Source organism: Ceratotherium simum, chromosome 16 (assembly GCF_057802395.1).
Source record: "Ceratotherium simum simum isolate JZ-2026a chromosome 16, ASM5780239v1, whole genome shotgun sequence".
Lineage (NCBI taxonomy): Eukaryota > Metazoa > Chordata > Mammalia > Perissodactyla > Rhinocerotidae > Ceratotherium > Ceratotherium simum.
In genome coordinates, this window is record NC_141915.1 from 56,073,897 (window position 1) to 56,092,843 (window position 18,947).

The 18,947-nt window shown below is 43.3% G+C and overlaps 1 protein-coding gene across 1 annotated transcript in view; it reads right to left on the reverse strand.

The window, feature by feature from the left end:
* The window catches only part of GRB2 (growth factor receptor bound protein 2), a 69,360-nt gene extending 59,687 nt beyond the window's left edge, over positions 1-9,673 (reverse strand). The window contains exons 1-2 of the mRNA XM_004432752.3: positions 9,489-9,673; positions 1,623-1,838 (exon numbers count right to left, since the gene is read on the reverse strand). Coding sequence (XP_004432809.1) covers positions 1,623-1,700 — 78 coding nt within the window. The 5' untranslated portion in view covers positions 1,701-1,838; positions 9,489-9,673. The remainder of the gene's footprint in view (positions 1-1,622; positions 1,839-9,488) is intronic.
* Positions 9,674-18,947: the final 9,274 nt, after the last annotated feature.

An 18,947-nucleotide genomic window follows, 5' to 3' on the forward strand; every position in this document is an offset into this window, starting at 1 on the left:
AGGTTCAAGTTTCTAGGGTAAGCTTAACGGAGAAATCTAAGTTTGTGTTTAAAAAAAAACAAACATGGCCCCCAAAGGTTTTTGTGCAGGCTACAAATGTGCGTACTTGAGTAGCCAATCTTATTATGACATCACGAGCGGGTTATCTGCTGAAAACAGTAATCACCTATGAAAACATCATATTACCTCCTATGTACACCAATGATACGAAGTAATTCAGTAGTCTAAGTTATGTTTACTCTGATTTCTACCTCTTTAAGAAAACAGAAACAGAAGATGTATGTCACTCTAAAATCTGTAGCTGGTTCTGTCTGCTTTCTGACAATTTAGTGCTGACTTTGAGAATACCCTCAAAAAGCCTGGTGTCACAAAAACAGCTTTGAAAAGAACACACACACAGTTTCCCTCTCCTTAAAGGGCTCTTCAATATCACCTTCTATGAAGTACAACTTATATGTCTAACATTTAGAAACCACTGCGCAGATAACTTCAGAGTTGAACTCTATGCCTTGGGCAATGAGAGCAAAATAGTAACTATCCACAGGTCTGCACAACTTAAAAAAAACAATCACTAGTCCTTGTCTAAAACCGTATTTCCACATTTCCACTTTCCTCCTCTTTGTAAAATTCTAATAGTTTCATTCAGGGATAGTAAACAAATGGGTGGCAAATTCCAACAATCAGACTAAGGTTTAAAGGAAAAAAATGTCAAAACTTGCGAGCGAGTGAATACGCAAACATTACACTTCAGGTTTTCCTCATTTGGAGTTGACATACTATTCGATAACACCCACCCTTGCAAAAATAAATTACATATCCCAAAGGGCAAGCTGCTCTAGTCAATTGGGTAAACAACATAATTAACATGTGCCAGGTGGAAAGAGAATCCTCATGTAAATAGTGGGGCTCAGAAAGAGCTGCAAACTGTAAAGAAGCTTATTTTTAAACTGTCAGCAGGTTTCTTTTGTGCAATTAGAGTCTAATATGGGGTAAGTGCTCCACAAGTTTCTTTTAAGAAAATCAAAATCTGACTTGTACAACAGCACGTTAAACTTTACTATTTAGAGCTCTATTAGCTTTTTCATAAAGAAAAAAATACACTAAGGTTCTTTAACGAGTTTTGGCATATACTTCTAACCACCTCTCTAAACCAGAAATTAATTTCTAACCGACTAGGATCATATTCCAGAATGCAAAAATCTTTTAACTATGTAAAATAAGACTGAGTGCTTTTACATAAATACTTCAAGTTTAGGTCTTTTAAAAATACTCTAATTTTTAATAAAACTCTACAAGGTAAATCAATCTACTCATATACTTCCTTACTATAATCATATCGCTTTGACTTTACTTGCATTACCAATATCAACAAGCAAAGAGAAATACTTGAGGCATTCACACAAAGGCAGTTAAAGACCATACATTACACCAACCCTCTTAAGTCATATTTAATATTCTACTCAGCATCTATCTCAGCTATCCAAATCACACACGACGGTAAATGTTAAAAGTGGGCAATGAAAAAAGAGCGAGCCCGGCTTCTTTACATATTATCAGGGCAAAAGAAGGTATGTGGGTACAAGCAGAGGCCATCTCAGCATTTGCTTGGCATCAACACTTACCTTGAGGATGTCCCCCCTTTTGAAGCTCAGCTCGTCGTCTGCAGTAGCTTTGAAGTCATATTTGGCGATGGCTTCCATTCTGAGCGCTGCTCAGTGCTCAGCAGCCTGAAGCAGGGGGGAAGGGAGTCTTCCCTGCTGAAGCAACCCAGCACTCTGGGCTCAGCCTCGTCTCTCTTTTGGGACTCGCTCCTGCACTCCGGGACACACAATGCCACCCTGGATCAGAAGAGGGATGGGATGATTGAGAGAAGTGGCCAGGATCGAAGGCAGCCCCGCCCTGCCAATCGGCCTGCTGTCCCAGCCCCCACGCCCCCTGGCTCAGCCTGGTTCAGCCCTCCTCCCTCCCTTCCAGGCAAGAGTCCTGATCTCCTTCTTCCTCTTTTCAGCCTCAGCCCCCAGGCGACTGACAGGCCCGCTGGCCAATGGCGGCAGCTGCTTGAGCTGTTCCAGAACACACTTCCTCTTCCTTCCCGCTGGGTGTGTGCAGTGTGCAGAAACCGGCTGGAGTCCCGTTCAGTCTCCGCCTTTCCTCCCTCACCCCTTACACTCTTCTCTGGGCATGAAATGCAGACCACTGAAAGAAAGGCCTCACCCTGGGGATGGCACCCTACTTTTCTCAGTTAAATAGGCCTATCTCCCTCCTATCTCCCTGCCAACGTTTCTGGTTTTCTGAAAATGTTGGGTCCCCTATCCAATCAAAAGCAAGCAATGTGGGCTTTGGTCCTGAGCTGCTTTAACTGTTCTCAGAAACTAAACCTTGGTCTGCTCCTAGGAAAGCGGGGGCAAGTGAACCTAGGAACTACTTTTTTATTCTATTTGCTACTCTGAGCACAGGCAGCTCTCTCTCTACCACTTCCCAACTGTGATCAGCAAGCTCAGGTAACTAGAGAAAGGAGATCCAGCTCAGAGCCTTTTGCTGGTGGAGACCTGCTCTTGCATAAGAACCCTCAAGAGTCTGGGGTCCCCAAAAGTCCTTGAAATAGATGTCCAAGGTTCAGCATTCCAGAAGTAGCCCTCACATTATTTCTAACTAGCCTGAGGAGCAGAGCTGAAGTCCTAATCTACATGTGAAACAAATCCCTTTTTCAGAATCTGAGCAGCCTGGTATCTTGTCTGGGGAAAACAAGTGCAACGAGATGGTGCCAGAAAGTCAAACAGAAGTCTCTCACACAATTACCCTGAGAACAGCTACTTCTGTCAGAGCCAGAGAAGTACTAAACTGATCCAAACGGCATTTTGCAGGTAAAGATTCTGTAATAACCCTCAGGTAGTATACCAGGTGATGGTGAACTGTGGGCAGTACAATCACTGTGGTAGCAGAGTCTCCAGCCATGAATATGGGACACAACCTAGACTTTTGCATAACTAAAGGAAAATAAAGCCCCAATCTTGTTGGATCAGTCACCATTTTCATACAGGCTAAATAAAAGCAGAAGACAACACTGACACTGGCAGAATGGGGACAGATTATTTATAGTGACATCCTTCTTGGATAATTACCACCTAGCAGAGAACTCATTTGAGGGGCACCAGTGATTATTACTCTTTTGTTCTAAAGTGAACAATTCGGGCATTAATCAAGCATAGCTGCAAAACAGACACAGCAGTAAACCAGCTGGGAATACTAAGATTAGAGGGAAATAAGTATTACCTAGGAGCAAAGAAATCACCTGGTAATAACAAGTCCTTCAGTCAAATTCTGAAAGCCAAACATTTTGCTGCAGGTCAACTAATAAACCAAACCAATGTTTATTCTATCAGGGCATACCGAGGATATCCTACGTGGCGCTGGTTCTAAGAGAGGAAAGTAAAGAAAGAGTTCTAGCAAATATAAAAAAATATGAAGATCAGTCTCAGAGTATTTATTTTTGTGTGTCCTTAAACACTTTTTACTTACACTCTCTGCAGTTACTTTATTTTTTATCAAACTAATCCATGTATATAACTTTAAAAGACAGAGTATTAAAAGGCTTATGAAAAAGAGCAGTTCCCTATTCCAACACTCACAAGCAATCACCCTCTATTTTGTTGTTAGCTTTCTCCTTGTATTTACTTTCAATACTTCTAAGTAATATGCTTCTGCTGCTGTTTCTTAATTTATTCCAGCCATTATCTATCACCTGAAAGATGAGGACCTAGCTGTTCCACCCCTGCCAATTCCCCCTTGCCCCATCCCAGTCATAACACATATTCATTCCAGTTTAAACAGCAGTATTACATTAGAAATATTGTTCACTGGTGATCTATATAACGTATTACAACCAACCTTCCTTTCTAGTACAATCCTTCAATTTTTCCCGGCATTAATAACTGCTTTTCTTTTTCTGCCTACTTTCTAATGTGTGTACCTATTTTTAATTTTTTACAAATGCTGCAAAAGCTCAGCTACATGCCTATCAGTATTTTCCATACCCTGACCTGACCATTTATTTTAACTGGTCTCCAGGTCTGATTGTTGGGACTACGTATCAATGATGGGAAGCTGAAGAATTGAGCAGATTTTAAAAAATAAGGAGTTTCATTTTTGAGAAATGGAAATCAGACAGAAACCCAAAGCACTGTCACGGTCAAGGTACTATGTAGTAACAGGGCATAAACTTCCATGTCTGCTCAGGATTTCAGACAACCGCAGTGTAACGGAACAGCCATAGCATAAAAACCAAGACAGTTTTCAACACTCGTTTTCCTGCTGTTACTCATCTACCACAGGTTTCCTAGAAAAAGCTTTAACAGATCAACACTCTTGAAAACTGTGTTTCAAGTAACTATTGCTCTGTGAGATATCGTTTGACAGAAATGAAAACCAAGCACAGTCAATACTTCTGTGGTTGAGCCAAATAAAAACTAGCACCTCACAGAGAAAACCTGAAGAGGTCAGCTTATTAGGCTCTCCACAGAAAAGAGCACACAAGCTAAAGAATTCAAAAGGGTGTGTTTCATTAAAGACAAAAAAATTCTATCACATACACAACACTAATTACTAAAAGGAAGAAATCTGACACTGGACACAATGTATAATGATTTTAACAGAGTAGACGCTGCTGTTCATTTCCCAAGAAAATGGGTTGGAAGTACACTTAACACTGAAGCCTAATGAGAACAGGTCTAAACTGTTACCAGCACATACCTCTGCTGCCAATCACAAGCAGTGAATTTTAAGAAGGCAAGTGCAACTTGAATTGTTCATTTCAAGCAATATGCACTGTATCCTAAAATGCAGTCTCCTAAAGGTATTTGTAGGATTTTATTTTCTTTCTTCCACTTAACTCTCTTCTTCCCAAAATTCACAGAAACTAAAATACACAACACTTACTGGGCCAGCATAGCTTAGAGTTAAGTCTGCACGGCCCCTAAAGGCAAGCTGACCCCCGTTCAAGTAATAACCCTGACACTTACCAGCTATAACTGTGGGCAAGCCTCTTAAACAAGCCCCAGTTTTCTTATCTGTAAAATGGGGATAATATCACCTACTTTATAAGATTCACTGAACATTAAATTAGGTAATATAGATAACATACGTGAAGTGCTTTTGGACAGAGCCCAACATTAAGTCACTCAAAATAAATTAAAATGTGACTGTATTTAAAACATATGATAAGATGGTCGACTTCACTACTAAAAACTGCAAATTAAAACAATGAGATTTCCTTCACCTACTAATTGGCAAAATTTTTTACAGATTTATAATATCCAGTCTCTGCAATAGTCTGAGTAAACAGACTCTCAGACTCTTTATCCAGTGTTCATCCATATAACACTGTGAGCAGTTCCTATATGCCTGACAATGTGCTTGGCGCTGGATTATAATAAAACCATTACGGAGCCTACACTCTAGCAGGGAATTAATTAGTTCAATCTTTTTGGAGAGTAATTTTGTAGTACCTATTGACACTTTAAAATACATACCCTTGAATAAGCAATTCCACTTCCCAAATTTATCTCACTGAAAAAGTGACAGAAATACCATGTGCAAAATACATATATACCTGATCCATATCCATGAGCATTATCTATGGAATACCTTTCTGTATAAGTACCAAAATATATTATCAAGTTAAAAAAACTGCAGAAAAATTACAGTTTATCCCATTTCTGGAAAGCAAAATAATATATACTGGTGTGTGCTAAAGAAAAAAATCAAAAGGTTAACTAACAATGGTTATCTCTGGGAGCGAGATTACAGAATATTTTTATTTTCTGCACTATACACCACAATTATGTTTTCATTGTTTTTACTATAAGCATGTATTACTTTTGTAGTTAGAAAAAACAAAAACCAAAATCTGATGCTCTGGAGTTAGACCTGGATTCAACCGTCACTTTACCATTTACTAACTGGGTGGGTGACAATGGAGAGATAATTTATATTCTCTAATCCCTAGTATCCCTTAGCTGACAAATGAGAATAACAACAGCATCTACCCTATAAGGTCATTTTGATGAATAAAAGAGATACCACCTATAAAGGCCTTAGCAGAGTCTCTGGCATAAAGTGCTAAAAGGTGTTAACTAGCATCACCAGCTCCTTTTCAAACACTGGTCCACATGTTCTCATAGTAAACACAGAACTTCCATCTACATACAGACTCAGAAGAAATCTATGGTAGGCAAATTAACAGACCTATTAAGCATAAACTTTAAAATTAAATTGCTCCATATCACAGTCCTAACAATGCTCAAATATCTATACATATAAAAACTAATCACATCTACAGTCAATTATTCTCTTAGCTTTTAAATATTTACTCTGTACATACAGAAAGTGTAATTAAAGTTGAGTAATTTAAAGCCGCACTCTAGCCTCATTTTACAGCTGCATTCTGTAACAGCAGTTTTGGTCCTTGGACCAGCTGCATCAAAAGCACCCAATTCAGAGACTCATTCACTGTGAGATGCCTTCTGGAGTTCTGCAACGTAGTGGCCTTAGGCCCAGAACCTAATTTTAAATAAGATTCACAAGTAATTCTTATGCACGCTAAATTTTAAGAATCACTGCTGTACCATAAGGGTACCTTAACCAGATTTTAAACTTTGCATTCCAGATAACGCACTACAATGTCTTTGCATAAAATGAAAATAATGCATATTCACTTGGCACAACTGGGAAAAAACGAACTTTGACACATAAAACCACGACTCTCAACGGCCATTCAGTACTCCCAGAAAGTTCTTCTTCTTCTTCTTTTTTTTTGAGGAAGACTGGCCCTGCGCTAACATTTGTTGCCAATCCTCCATTTTTTTCTTTTTTTTCCTCCCCAAAGCCCCAGTACGTAATTCTGTATCACAGTTGTAGATGTGTAGCTCTTCTATAGGGGCCCCGCCTCAGCATGGCTTGATGAGTGATGAGCAGGTCTGCGCCCAGGATCTGAACCCGTCAACCCTGGGCCAGCAAAGCGGAACGTGCGAACTTAACCGCTACGCCACCAGGCTGGGCCCTGGAAAGTTCTTCTGAATTATGCAAGTAACTATTAATTTCTCTCAGGAGAGCATAGTGGGTCTCTATTCTGTATTACTTCATTTCTTCAAAGTCCTTTACTCTTCTGCTCTAGCTAACAATTAGAACTGTTGCTGCACAACATGCAACATGATAACAGGAATTACTGAGAAAAATCTCTAAGTACCATCAACTAGTAGTATTTAAAACCTAGTAATCCCTCAAATCTGAATAGACAAGCTGAGCAAGTAAACTGCCTCAAGTATTTAAATGCTTGCTTTTAGTATCAAAGAAAGCCGATTACAAGAATTAACTCCTTTTTTTGTTTTAGGATTCGGAAAATTCTGAACAAGAAAAGGGGCAACAAAACAAATATTTTATTATTTGTTAATTCTTTATGTCAAAAAAATCTGACAACCATAACAAAGAAGGCTGATTATAACAGATGTAGGAAAAGATGTCTGATTTTAAAAAAGCCTAGTAGGGCCGGCCCCACGGCTTGGCGGTTAAGTGCGCGCGCTCCCCTACTGGCGGCCCGGGTTTGGATCCTGGGCGCGCACCGACGCACGGCTTCTCCGGCCATGCTGAGGCCGTGCCCCACATACAGCAACTAGAAGGATGTGCAACTATGACATACGACTATCTACTGGGGCTTTGTGTGTGTGTGTGGGGAGGGGGGGGATTGGCAATAGATGTTAGCTCAGAGCCAGTCTTCCTCAGCAAAAAGAGGAGGATTGGCACAGATGTTAGCTCAGGGCTGATGTTCCTCACCAAAAAAAAAAAAAATAACCCTTATCTTAAAAAAAATAAATAAATAAAATATAAATAAATAAAGCCTAGTAAAAAATAATTAGTACTATTACCATAGGCAAGCTTTAATTTATTAATGGTCTAAATAAATTCTATTCCCGTAAATGTTTCATGTTATCTTAACTCTATTGTAATATAGGTCTGTGATTGGTTTTCATTTTTTAACATTAACCACCCCCACTAAAAGCCAAAAAGAAGTCATACAAGCCCCCAACTGACCCAATCTTCCTTACTAACATAAAAGTGATATAGAAAGAAAAGCGTAAGCAGGCACAAAAGCATGATCTTAAAGTGAAGAAAAACTAAAACACAACACAAGCAAGCTGCACTTGTGACCTAGTGGCAGTATTGATTACTTACGGATGAATTCAATCCTTTGAGCCTCCCAGTTCCCAGGGGGAGAACTTAAGTCTCGCATGGCTCTCTAGCAACCCTTCTGGCTGACTGAAGGAACACAGTGGACGCTTAAAAATAAAGGATAAAGCAGGAAAGAGGGTATCTTCCCGGGACAGAAAACGGAATCTAATTGAGGGAGAAAACGAACTGCGCCAAAGAGCAGAAACCTTGAAAAATTATGCCAGAAAGGGGACAATAAGGAGGAAGGGGAAGTAGATTAGAAAAAAGCTGGGGGAGGGGGCAAATGACTTGCATTATACCAATAAGCATTTAGTGTCCGCAGTAGAACGGAGAGAACTAGATAGAACGAGAAGGCAACAATTGGAGAAGTACCAAGTGAAAAGACGGACAAAACAGACTAATGCTAAACAGACTAATGCCAATTTCTCTCATTGTGTCTTTTCGACTGTTTTCTGAGTCAGCTACCAAAAAACAGACCTCGAGTGCACTTCAGCTCCTCTGCAAACTGTCCTTTTATAGCATCTGAAGACAACCTGGAATAACTAGCTGTAACTCATATGGCTTACAATCATATATATGGAGAGCGCTGCAAACGAAAAAAAACCCGTGCTTCTCTCTCCTCTCTCACTAAACTCTTTCCTCGGAGCATTTCAACCAAGTGCTGCTTATTTTTCTTGACAAATATTTTTCAGCGAGTAGTTCAAAAGGAGCGACAGAAGTAAAGGCACCGCGAATGGCTCCAGTAGCAAACGTTCTAACTCACTGTATTAAGAGGGTTGGTGGGTGTCTTCCCAAAATTCGGCCCAGACACCAGGAGATGGTGACGTGGTGGCCGTGGAGGTCGAAGGAGCATCAAGCAACACACTTGCAGCCCGCCGCGAATCCCCCGCCTCCCGGGCCGAGTCAGACTGACTCACAGAACGAGTACCCTGTGCTCTCGGGCTTCTCCCGGGCCCGTTCTGCGCAAATCCTCATGAAAAAGCCGCGGAATTTAACTAGGAGCCCCCGGCCTCTTGCCCCGGAGTCCGGGGCTCTGCCTCCAGCCAAAGGCCGGGAGAGGACAGTCCCCAGGAAGGAAGCGCCCCAAAAGGGGAAACGTGGAGCCCGGAGCCCCGGGGATTCCGCTCCCCGCCCCGGCCTCGCCACCCCGAACCCCAGGCACGGCGGCCTCGGCAGGCTGGGCCCAGTCCCCCCGGGCCGACTCCCGCCGCGGAGCGGGGAGGAAGAAGCACCGGAGCAGCGCCGACGCCGCCGTCCGCACTCACCGTGGCGCAGCTGCTCTGCTCCGCACCGGCTGGCCCTTCCGCAGCGGTGCGAGGGGCTGCCGACCCCACTACTGCTCCCCGAGGGCAGCGCCTGTTCCCGCCGCCGTCACCGCCACAGCCGTCGTCGCAGCCGCTGCTGCTACCGCCGCCTCCACCTCCCGGTAGCCGAAACAGGACAGTCTCCCCGCTTCCGCTCCTCGTCAGGGTCCCGCGAGAACTTCCCCGCGCGGCCCCGCCCCGCCCCCACGAGACTTCCCCCGGCGGAAAAGGCCTAGAGCGCAAGCGCTCCTCCTCGGCCGGGCCCCCGCAGGTAGAGACTATCTAGGTGCCACAGCGCATGCGCCAGACCGCCCCGCAGCAGGTGGCACCGGCATGGCTCCGCCCTCTGGGTCGCTGCAACCCGGTCGGTGCCGGCGCAAATAAATTACAGCTCAGCCCAGAAGTAACTGTTATGCACGTACTAATCACTTCCCTTTCCCTTCCGCCAAACTAAGGCAATTTAGGGGAGGAGAGAGGGGAGTCTCCAGCACGAAGCACTCCAAATAGAAGACTAGGTCTTGAAATATTTGAGAATCCTGTCCAAACTCTGCAGTGTTAGATGAGTTAACAGATTCGTTCCCTCATTGATTTAATCAAGTGTCGAATGCATGCTAAGCACTGAGCAAGGTATAGCAGGTACAACGACGAACAGAAATCCTGGCCCTCAAGGAATTCACCGTCTAGAAAATTGGAAGAAATGTAAACAACGCCATAAGTACTGTTAGAATTACTTGGGGAATGCTCAAGAAGCTAAAAGGAATGCTAAGGAAGCTAAAAGGCGGGGAGAGGGGTCGCCACTCGGCCCATCTCAGAAAAGCCTTCCCAGAGAAGGTGATGTGGTGATGTCTGAGCTGAGTCTTGGAGGATGAGTAGGAGTTCGCCAGACAGAGAAGGCGGGGTAAGGGCATTCCAGGCGAAGGGAACGGCACGCACGTACAAAGGAAGGGAGGCGTGAGAGAGAATCGTGTTCTGTACAATGCTAAGTAGTTCGATTCCTGTACTAGGCGGGGTGAGTACGGGGGAGTGGCAGAAGATGAGGCTTGGGGAAGTAACTTTTATTTTTCGGTTGCAAAATCTCTTTCCAATTGAAGGAGAGAACAAAATGCATCTAATGGTAATGTGCTCTCTGGGAGCCAACAAAATAGTCAGGGAGATGAGGATAACCAAACACCTGATTCTATAGAGAAAACAAGCCCATTGAAAAAGGAAAATTAATTGTTCTTTCACCAAAGATTTATTGAGCATCAACTGCACTCCAGGCGCTATGCAGGATAATAGATGAACACGACAAAGCCTCAGCTTTCAGCAGTTTGTAATCTAGAGCAGAGTTGCCTAGTCTGCAAGGCAAAACAGTTGGCCCTAGTGCCATTGAACTATATATAGGACTGCAGAGGAGGGAGCCAGTTACTTGGTGCTCAGGTAATCAGGGAGAACTTGGTGTTTGAACTGCAACGGGAAAGCAGAGAGGAAAGAGTGACGGAATCAGCCAATATTTCAGATTGGAGAGAATTTAGGATTTAGGGGGAGGAGTAATGAGAGACAAGGCCAAGATGTATGGCTTAAGTTTCATTTTCAAGTGATATGAAACCTCTGAAGATTTCTGAGCAGTAGATGTCTGATATGAGGTGAAAATAACAAGAGGACCAATCTGTTTACCACCTGATGTGTACTAAAGTCATAGTGTTTCTACAGGGTGGATAATGTCCCCATTTTACAGACTCAGAAACTGAGGCTTAGAGTGGTTAGTAACTTACCCAAGGAAAACCAAATATAGTAGACTCGAGATTTAAAGCTAGGCCTGTCTTGTTCTAAAACCCATTTTTTCCCCCACTATGATACTTTGTTCTAGAATGGTAGCCAGATTAAAAAAAAAAAGAAAGAAATGAAAGGGAAGACTTAGCTGCTGAGCAGAGAGGAGGAGGAAATGAAGGAAGAATTGCAGCTCTCTGCTTTGAGTGGGGAGAACAACAGAGAAATTTGCCAGTCAAGAGGAGCAGCTGACTGGGCGGGGGAGAGGGAGGTGATGAGGTACAGGGAAGAGGCAGGTAAGGATGATGCCCCAGTTTTGGAAATGTAGAGTTCATTGTTTCAGGAGACATGCAGGTGGAAATATCCAGTGTGCTGTTGAAAATCCCAATGCCTTCATTAGTCCTCTTCACAACATTAACTGGGCGTCTACTCTGTAGATGGCAGGATAACCCATCACAGAGCTTGCAGCCTAAAGGACACGACATACCTTCGAGAGTATGACACTCGCAGTGATGGCAGCTTTGGGAGCATATAGCAGGGGACCTGACCCAGTCTGGTTCAGGGAAGGCTGAGGAGAGAGGTTTAAGCTGAGACCCTGGTTAGCCTGAGAGGAAAAGAGTTCTCCGGAGAGAGTACAGCATGTGCACAGGCCATAAAGTAAGGGAGAACTCAAGGAAGCCATAAACTAGGGTCTTGATTCTATGGGATACTGAAATAGAGCTGGGGAGGTGGGGGCGGGGGTGGGGGGAGAACGACACACAGTCAGATTTTCATCTTCAAAATAGGTATCACTCTGGCTGCAGAGTGGAAAATCAGTTGGAACTAAGGTATTTATCATCTACAAAATAAGATCTCAAGTCCTTTGCAAGATCCTTATGGATCTGGCCCTTGCCTGCCAACCCCACCCTCTCAGTCTCCAGCCAACACACTCCACCAATACCAAACCACTGTGGTTTCCAGAAGGTGCCATGATCTTTTGAGTGCCCGTATCTTTGCACATGCAGTTTCCTCTGCTCAGTTGGCCTTCTTCCCTTTCTTTAGGCCCCCAAGTCAGTTTTAGGGTTTCTTCCTCAAAATTTCCACTGTACCTCCAATCTCATTGCAGCATTATCATTTGTGTGTGTTTTTGTGTCCCCCCACCCCCATCCCAATGCTCTACAAGCTCCCAGACAAACAGGACCACGCCTTTTTACATTTGTATTCCCAGCCCCCAGCACAGTGCATGGAGTGAATAAATGGATGGATGGATGAATAAATAAGAGGTTCACTAGAGAGGAAGATGTGGCTGCTTTTCTGTGCAATGTGATATTTAAAGCTAAGGAAGTGGGTGAGATCTCAGAAGAGACTAGATGCCTAGAGAAAAGGAAAAAAAAAATGCACTTCCTTTTAAAATGCAGCATTGATAAAACAGACTCTGAGTACGTCTGTGTAAAAATATATGCATATGGACTAGATTTGGAAGGGAACATTTAAGAGTAAAAATAATTGTGTTGAAATGAAGCAATTGTGGGTGACAAAAAAAAATTCAACATTTGTTACATTGTCTTTTCAATAAAAAATTCTTTTCTACAGACACAGACTCAGAAACTTAAAAGAACGCTGCCCAAGATCATTCCACGCAGAGGGAAAAAACACACTAGAGGCAGTAGTGTTTTGACTGTATGTGTGATTAGTGTTAAATAGTGAAAAGAAATTGCAATGAGGCAAATTGTGAAGTAAAAGTCACACTCAGGTGTGAAAACCTGCTGTAACTGTAGCAAAGCTTGCTGATTACAACCTGGTCACATCAGTCACTTCAGAATGCAAAAATTAATGACAAAAAACAAACAAAAAAAATCCCTCTTTTCCGTTGGGGTTTGCAGTTATTTTTAGTCGTCGGAAAGAGTTTCTTGCTTTGCCTTCTGTGAGTTGTGATGCTGCCACCTGCCGTTAAGAACTGGACATTGCCTGGCATTTACTGAACCTTGAAAGTCCCTAGGAAACTGGCCTGACAGTTAACCCCCTCCGGTAGGAGCAGCCTCCAGACCATCTCAGGTGCATCCTCTGAGCCCACATTTCTGAGCTTCTCTTTAGTGGGAAAATATCAGACAGCCAGTGACAACTTAAACTTGGTCATTGAAAATCTCCCACCAGCTCTAAGTTCTCATCTTAGAATTTCCTTTGCTCAAGTTGTAAGTCAAAGCTGCATGCACCTCTCAGGCCTCGAGGGTGGCCTCTGACGCTGAGCCTACTAAGGGGACCCCAAGTCTTGTGACTTCGCTTCCTCCACCTCCTGACTCTATTTCCATCATTTGACGTGGTCCATGACACCATCCTTCCTGGAGGGCTGCTCTGGCCTGCTTACTTGTCATCCTGCCCTCTTCCAAGTCAATATCTACATTGCAGCTGGAGTGGGCTTTCTTTCTTTCTTTTTTTTTTTTTTGCGAGGAAGATCAGCCCTGAGCTAACATCCATGCCAATCCTCCTCTTTTTGCTGAGGAAGGCCGGCTGTGAGCTAACATCTATTGCCAATCCTCTTCCTTTTTTTCCCTTTTTCTCCCCAAAGCCCCAGTAGATAGTTGTATGTCATAGTTGCACATCCTTCTAGTTGCTGTATGTGGGACCCGGCCTCAGCATGGCCAGAGAAGCGGTGTGTCGGTGCGCGCACCCGGGATCCCAACCCGGGCCACCAGTAGCGGAGCGCCCACACGTAATCGCTAAGCCACGGGGCCGGCAGGAGTGGGCTTTCTTAAATACAAATCGAATCAAGGGGTCACAGATAAGGTCCAAAGTCCTTAGCATGCTCCACATGGCCCTCCGTGGCCAGCCGCTGCCAACAAGTCCAGCCTCAATGCTCAGCCACGTTCCTTTGAACTCTTGTCTCCACTCTTCTGAATGACTTGCAGTTTCCTAAATAACTACAATTCTCTTACCTCTGAGTTTTTGTACTTAATGCTCCTTTGGGCTGGAATGCCTTCTCTCCCTGCCTTCTCCATCGTCACCTGGCTCCTGTCTGTCCTCCAACTCTCAACTCAGGCATCACCTCCACCAGGAAGCCTCCCATGATTCTCTGGTCTTTCCAATGTGTTCTCAGGCACCCTCAGCAACTCCATCATCGCCGTTTTCATAAGACATGTTGGCCATCTACTTACTGGTCCTTCTCCCCTTTAGACTATGAGTTCCTCAAGGGCAGGGACCACGTCTTGTCTTCCTTGGCTCCCCACATCTAGCCTAATGCCTAGCAAGAGTACACCCTGATAAATGTTTGGCAACCAAATGACAGGCTGGCTTAAGGCATGGTGGGAAGACAGAATGAGCATTAAAGAAAAGTAAATGGAAAAGTAACAGAGAGAAAGAGTAGATGAAAAAGGCTGAAAAGACAAATGGGGAAGGGAAAGAAGGAAAGAGAAAAGAGAAACGAAGAAGTATGTCTGATGGGGAGCACTAGAGCTCCCTTAGCTTCCTCGGTTATCACTAAGAGACATTAATGCCAAGGCGTCCTATCTTTTCCTAAAATACTGATCAGTCTCCATTTTTCTTCTGCATTAACAGTCACAGTAAAGGAACCAGCTACAATTTTGTAATTTCTTCTCTATTTCTTCTTTCTTTCCACACTCTCGTCCCTCACTCTTCTTTTCTCTTTGGTCACTCCTCAAATTAGTTTTATCAAATATTACTTATTTATTCAACTAATTTTTATTGAACACTGTGTGCAAGGTTTGGAACTAGGGATAGGTAGAAAAATGAATTTTTAACAAGTCAGTGTCCCTAAGAAATTTATAAACTAACAGTGGTGATAAAGCCTGACTCTAAATAATGTGATACAGCATGACAAGTGCTCTAGGAGCACTGGGATTCAGTGTTAAAGGAGTCCAGAGGGGAGAGATAACTTGGGGATGGGGAGTCCAGGAAGGCTTCATGGAGGAGGTGGTCTGTGAGTTGTTTTGAAGAATAGCTAGCATTCCAGTAGGTAGAACTAAATGGAGGCCCCTCTAGACCAAACAGCAAGTTTTTATTTTTCTTTTTAATTTTTTAATGGAATCTTTTTTTTAATGAAGATTGGCCCTGAGCTAACATCTGTTGCCAATCTTCCTCCTTTTCTTTTTTCTCCCCAAAGCCCCAGCATGTAGTTGTATATCGTAGTTGTAGGTCTTGCTAGTTCTTCTATGTGGGAATCTGAACCTGCGAACCCCAGGCCGCTGAAGCGGAACACGCAAACTCAACTGCTGTGCCACCGGGCTGGCCCCAAACACCAACTTTTTAAAATGGAGAAAAGGGCCAACAATTTTTCTCTACTGTAGCAGTTCTCACATTTTAATACACAAGAGAATCACCTGGGACCTGCTTAAAGTGCAAGCTCCAGTATCCTAGAGATATTCAACTCGTTAGGTTTGGGAAAGTCCCAGAAACACACATTTTCAATAAGCAGCTTCAGGTAATTCTTAGGCTGCTCATCTTCAGACCAGACTTGGGAAGACAATGCTTACTGCATCATTGAGTGGTGGGGATTCTGGGATCTTCCCAATGTGTCCTGTATTACAGGAATCAGAATGTGAATTGCTATGCGCAGGAGGGGACTTGGGGACTCATTCCTCAGGGCACTCCCCTGGGATCTTAAGCTGCTTGCACTTGAGAAATGCCAGTAAAGCCCGTTGGTGTGGTCAGCGTCTGGGTGGGTGGCATTTCTCAGCACCACAGTGTAAATAAATTAAAAAAATAAAAGCCCAGATAAGCAAGTGGACTCTGGTCCTGACAGCTCTCTGTAGCAATGCCAGAGTCAGGTCAGAGGAGGCTGGCCCTTCTCTATTCCTTCTGTTTTGGTTTCCACATCTCTCTTTCATTAGAACACATTCTGTTCATTAAGGAGATGAAGTCAGTTCCATTTTGGCCATGAGCTAAAATGCAAGTGATGTATTCAAAGGGTGGAAATTTCCCCACTGTTCCTACGTACCTACAAGAAAGGAGCATTAGCAATTCTAATCCTATGAAGTTTCTCCAATATTGGTTTTATTATATTTTTCAAAAATAATAAAATATTCTACATGTGAGACTCTCCCTTTTCTTCTCCCTTAACATTTTCCATTTTTTAAAATTCATTTGAGGGCCGGCCCCGTGGCTTAGCAGTTAAGTGCGTGCGCTCCGCTGCTGGTGGCCCGGGTTCGGATCCCGGGCGCGCACCGACGCACCGCTTCTCTGGCCATGCTGAGGCCACGTCCCACATACAGCAACTAGAAGGATGTGCAGCTATGACATACAACTATCTACTGGGGCTTTGGGAGAAAAAAAAAATAAATAAAATTGTAAAATTCATTTGAGCCTCTAATGTCCTTTTGCTTTTTAATTTTTTTTACAAACTAAGTTTTAATTAGACAAGTATTACATGAACCCACTCTCTCATGAAAAATAAAAATAATATATTTAAGACTAGCTGACAAGTATTGACCACTAATTCGGGGCAAGGAAAAGTCTAAAGGTTTTATGCACATTGTCTCATTTAGTCCCCACAATAACGAAACATGGTAGATATTATGTCTATGTCCATTTTATGGATGGAGAAATTGTTTCCATAAGGAGGAGATAGTTAGCTGTGTCCAGTGTTACTAAAGAGAATGGGCAAGATGAAGACTGAGAGTCAACCACTGAATTTAGGAAGATGGAGATTGTTGGTGATATTGACAAGAGCAGTGTCAGTAGTGTGGTGAGGTGAGAGGCTGACTGGAGGGAGTAAAAGAAAGAACTGGGGAAAAAGAGAGAGAGTGGGAAGTAAGGAAATGCAGGCAGCAAGTACAGGCAACTGTTTTTTAGAGTTTTGCTGTAAAGCAGAGCAGAGCAAAGAGTAGGATTTGGAGGGCCGAGGAAGAGATTTTAAATGTGGGACCTACTAGGGCATCCTTGTATGCTGAAGGAAATTATCTGGTAGAGAGGGAAAACTTTAGGATACAGGAGAGAGGAGGGAATTGAGGAGTGAAGACCATGCGGTTCACCCATTTTCACGACAAGCAGGGCATTTGTGAGAATAGATATAGGTCAATGGGTGGCAGTGGTAGCGAGAAGATGCGGTCTTTCTGTGTTGATGGTTTTTATTCTCTCAATTAAACGAGTGGAGTCAACACCTGAGGTGGGGGAGGGGAGAAAGAGTGCAGGAGGTTTGTTTTGATCAGAAGGTATGAAGCTGAACTTTTGGACTGTGGGCATCAAATCGATTCAGGAAACATTGCAGGCGGTGCTAAGGTCCCACTCAGATTTGTGATTGTAGATTTAAAAGAGGCCAGTCAGCCTGGTTGCATGTTTTTAACCAGTCAAATTCAGCTGCCTGGTTGCAGACACAGAGCAGGCGAAGAGTCTGGTTTAGCCAGGTTGAGGTTTTGCCAGGTGAATACCACCAAAGGAGGGAGGGCCCAGGGTGTTGCTGGTACATGCAAGGCACCAGATGCAGTGATGGGTGTGGAATCTAAGCCAGGCAAAAAAGAAAGGGGGAGGGTGAGTGAGTGTTTGATGGGGACAGGGTTTCTGTTTGCGAAGATGAAAAAGTTCTGGAGAAGGATGGTGGTGATGGTTGCACAACCATGTAAAGGTACTTAACACCACTGAATTGTATACTTAGAGATGGTTAAAATGGTAAATTTTATGTTACGTATATTTAACCACAATGGGAAAAGAAAGAAAAGAAAGGGAAAAATAAGTGTGTGCATGTGTGTGTAAAAGCAGGAGGATGAATACATTAAGACTCCCCTGGAGCCAAAGTGTTGTTGGGGATGGGAAACCGGAGTAAAAGGAGCTGGGAAGACAGAAGATGGGCCTTAGAGAACGGGATACTGGAAATCAAGATGCTGAGCTACAGCTGGCAGTAATAACAGGCTGTAGGGTCTGACTGTGGAAATAGGTAGCTGAGGGGGGATGGAGGAAAAGATGGTTAGAAATCAGGAGGGAGGCCAAGGGGCTGAAAGACAAGGGCCTGGATGGATTGTCTGTGTCGACAGTTCTCAATTCTGAATGCACATTAGAATCTGCTAGGGGGCTATAAAAAATATGTTGCATATTTATAAACATTTAAATATTTTAAAATACGGAATATTTAAAATATTGAATAGTGGTTACCAGGGGCTGAGAGGAGGGAGGAATGGGGAGTTATTGTGCAATGGGTACAGAGTTTCAGTATGGGAAGATAAGAAAGTTCTAGAGATGGATGGCAGTGATGGTTGCACAACAATGGGAACGTACCTAATGCCATTGAATTGTACACTCTAAATTGTTAAAATGGTAGTTGTGTACACATTACCACAATAAAATTTTAAAAAATATATCAATACCTGGCCCCATCCCAGATAAATTAGAATTTCTGGGGTTGGGATCTAGACATGAGTATTTTAATAGACTGTGGAATTGCTGATTTAGCATGTTTTCTTTCACTCATTCATCCCAAAAACACATATCGAATGTGCATTTTGAGCTAGCCACTAGGGGTGCATTGGTGAATTTAAAAGGACAGGGTTCCTGCTCTCATGGATGGAGCTTACAATCCTGTGGGGAAAGGTAGACAACAAACCAGTAAACTAATAAATATTTAACTGCAATTTCAGAAGCCTGTTTCGACTAAATGAGCTTGGGCTGGGATAGTGAGCTGGAGATGGACAGAGGGCCTGTGGGGATGGACAGATTTGAGACCTTTACTGCAGGAAGAAACCACAGGTT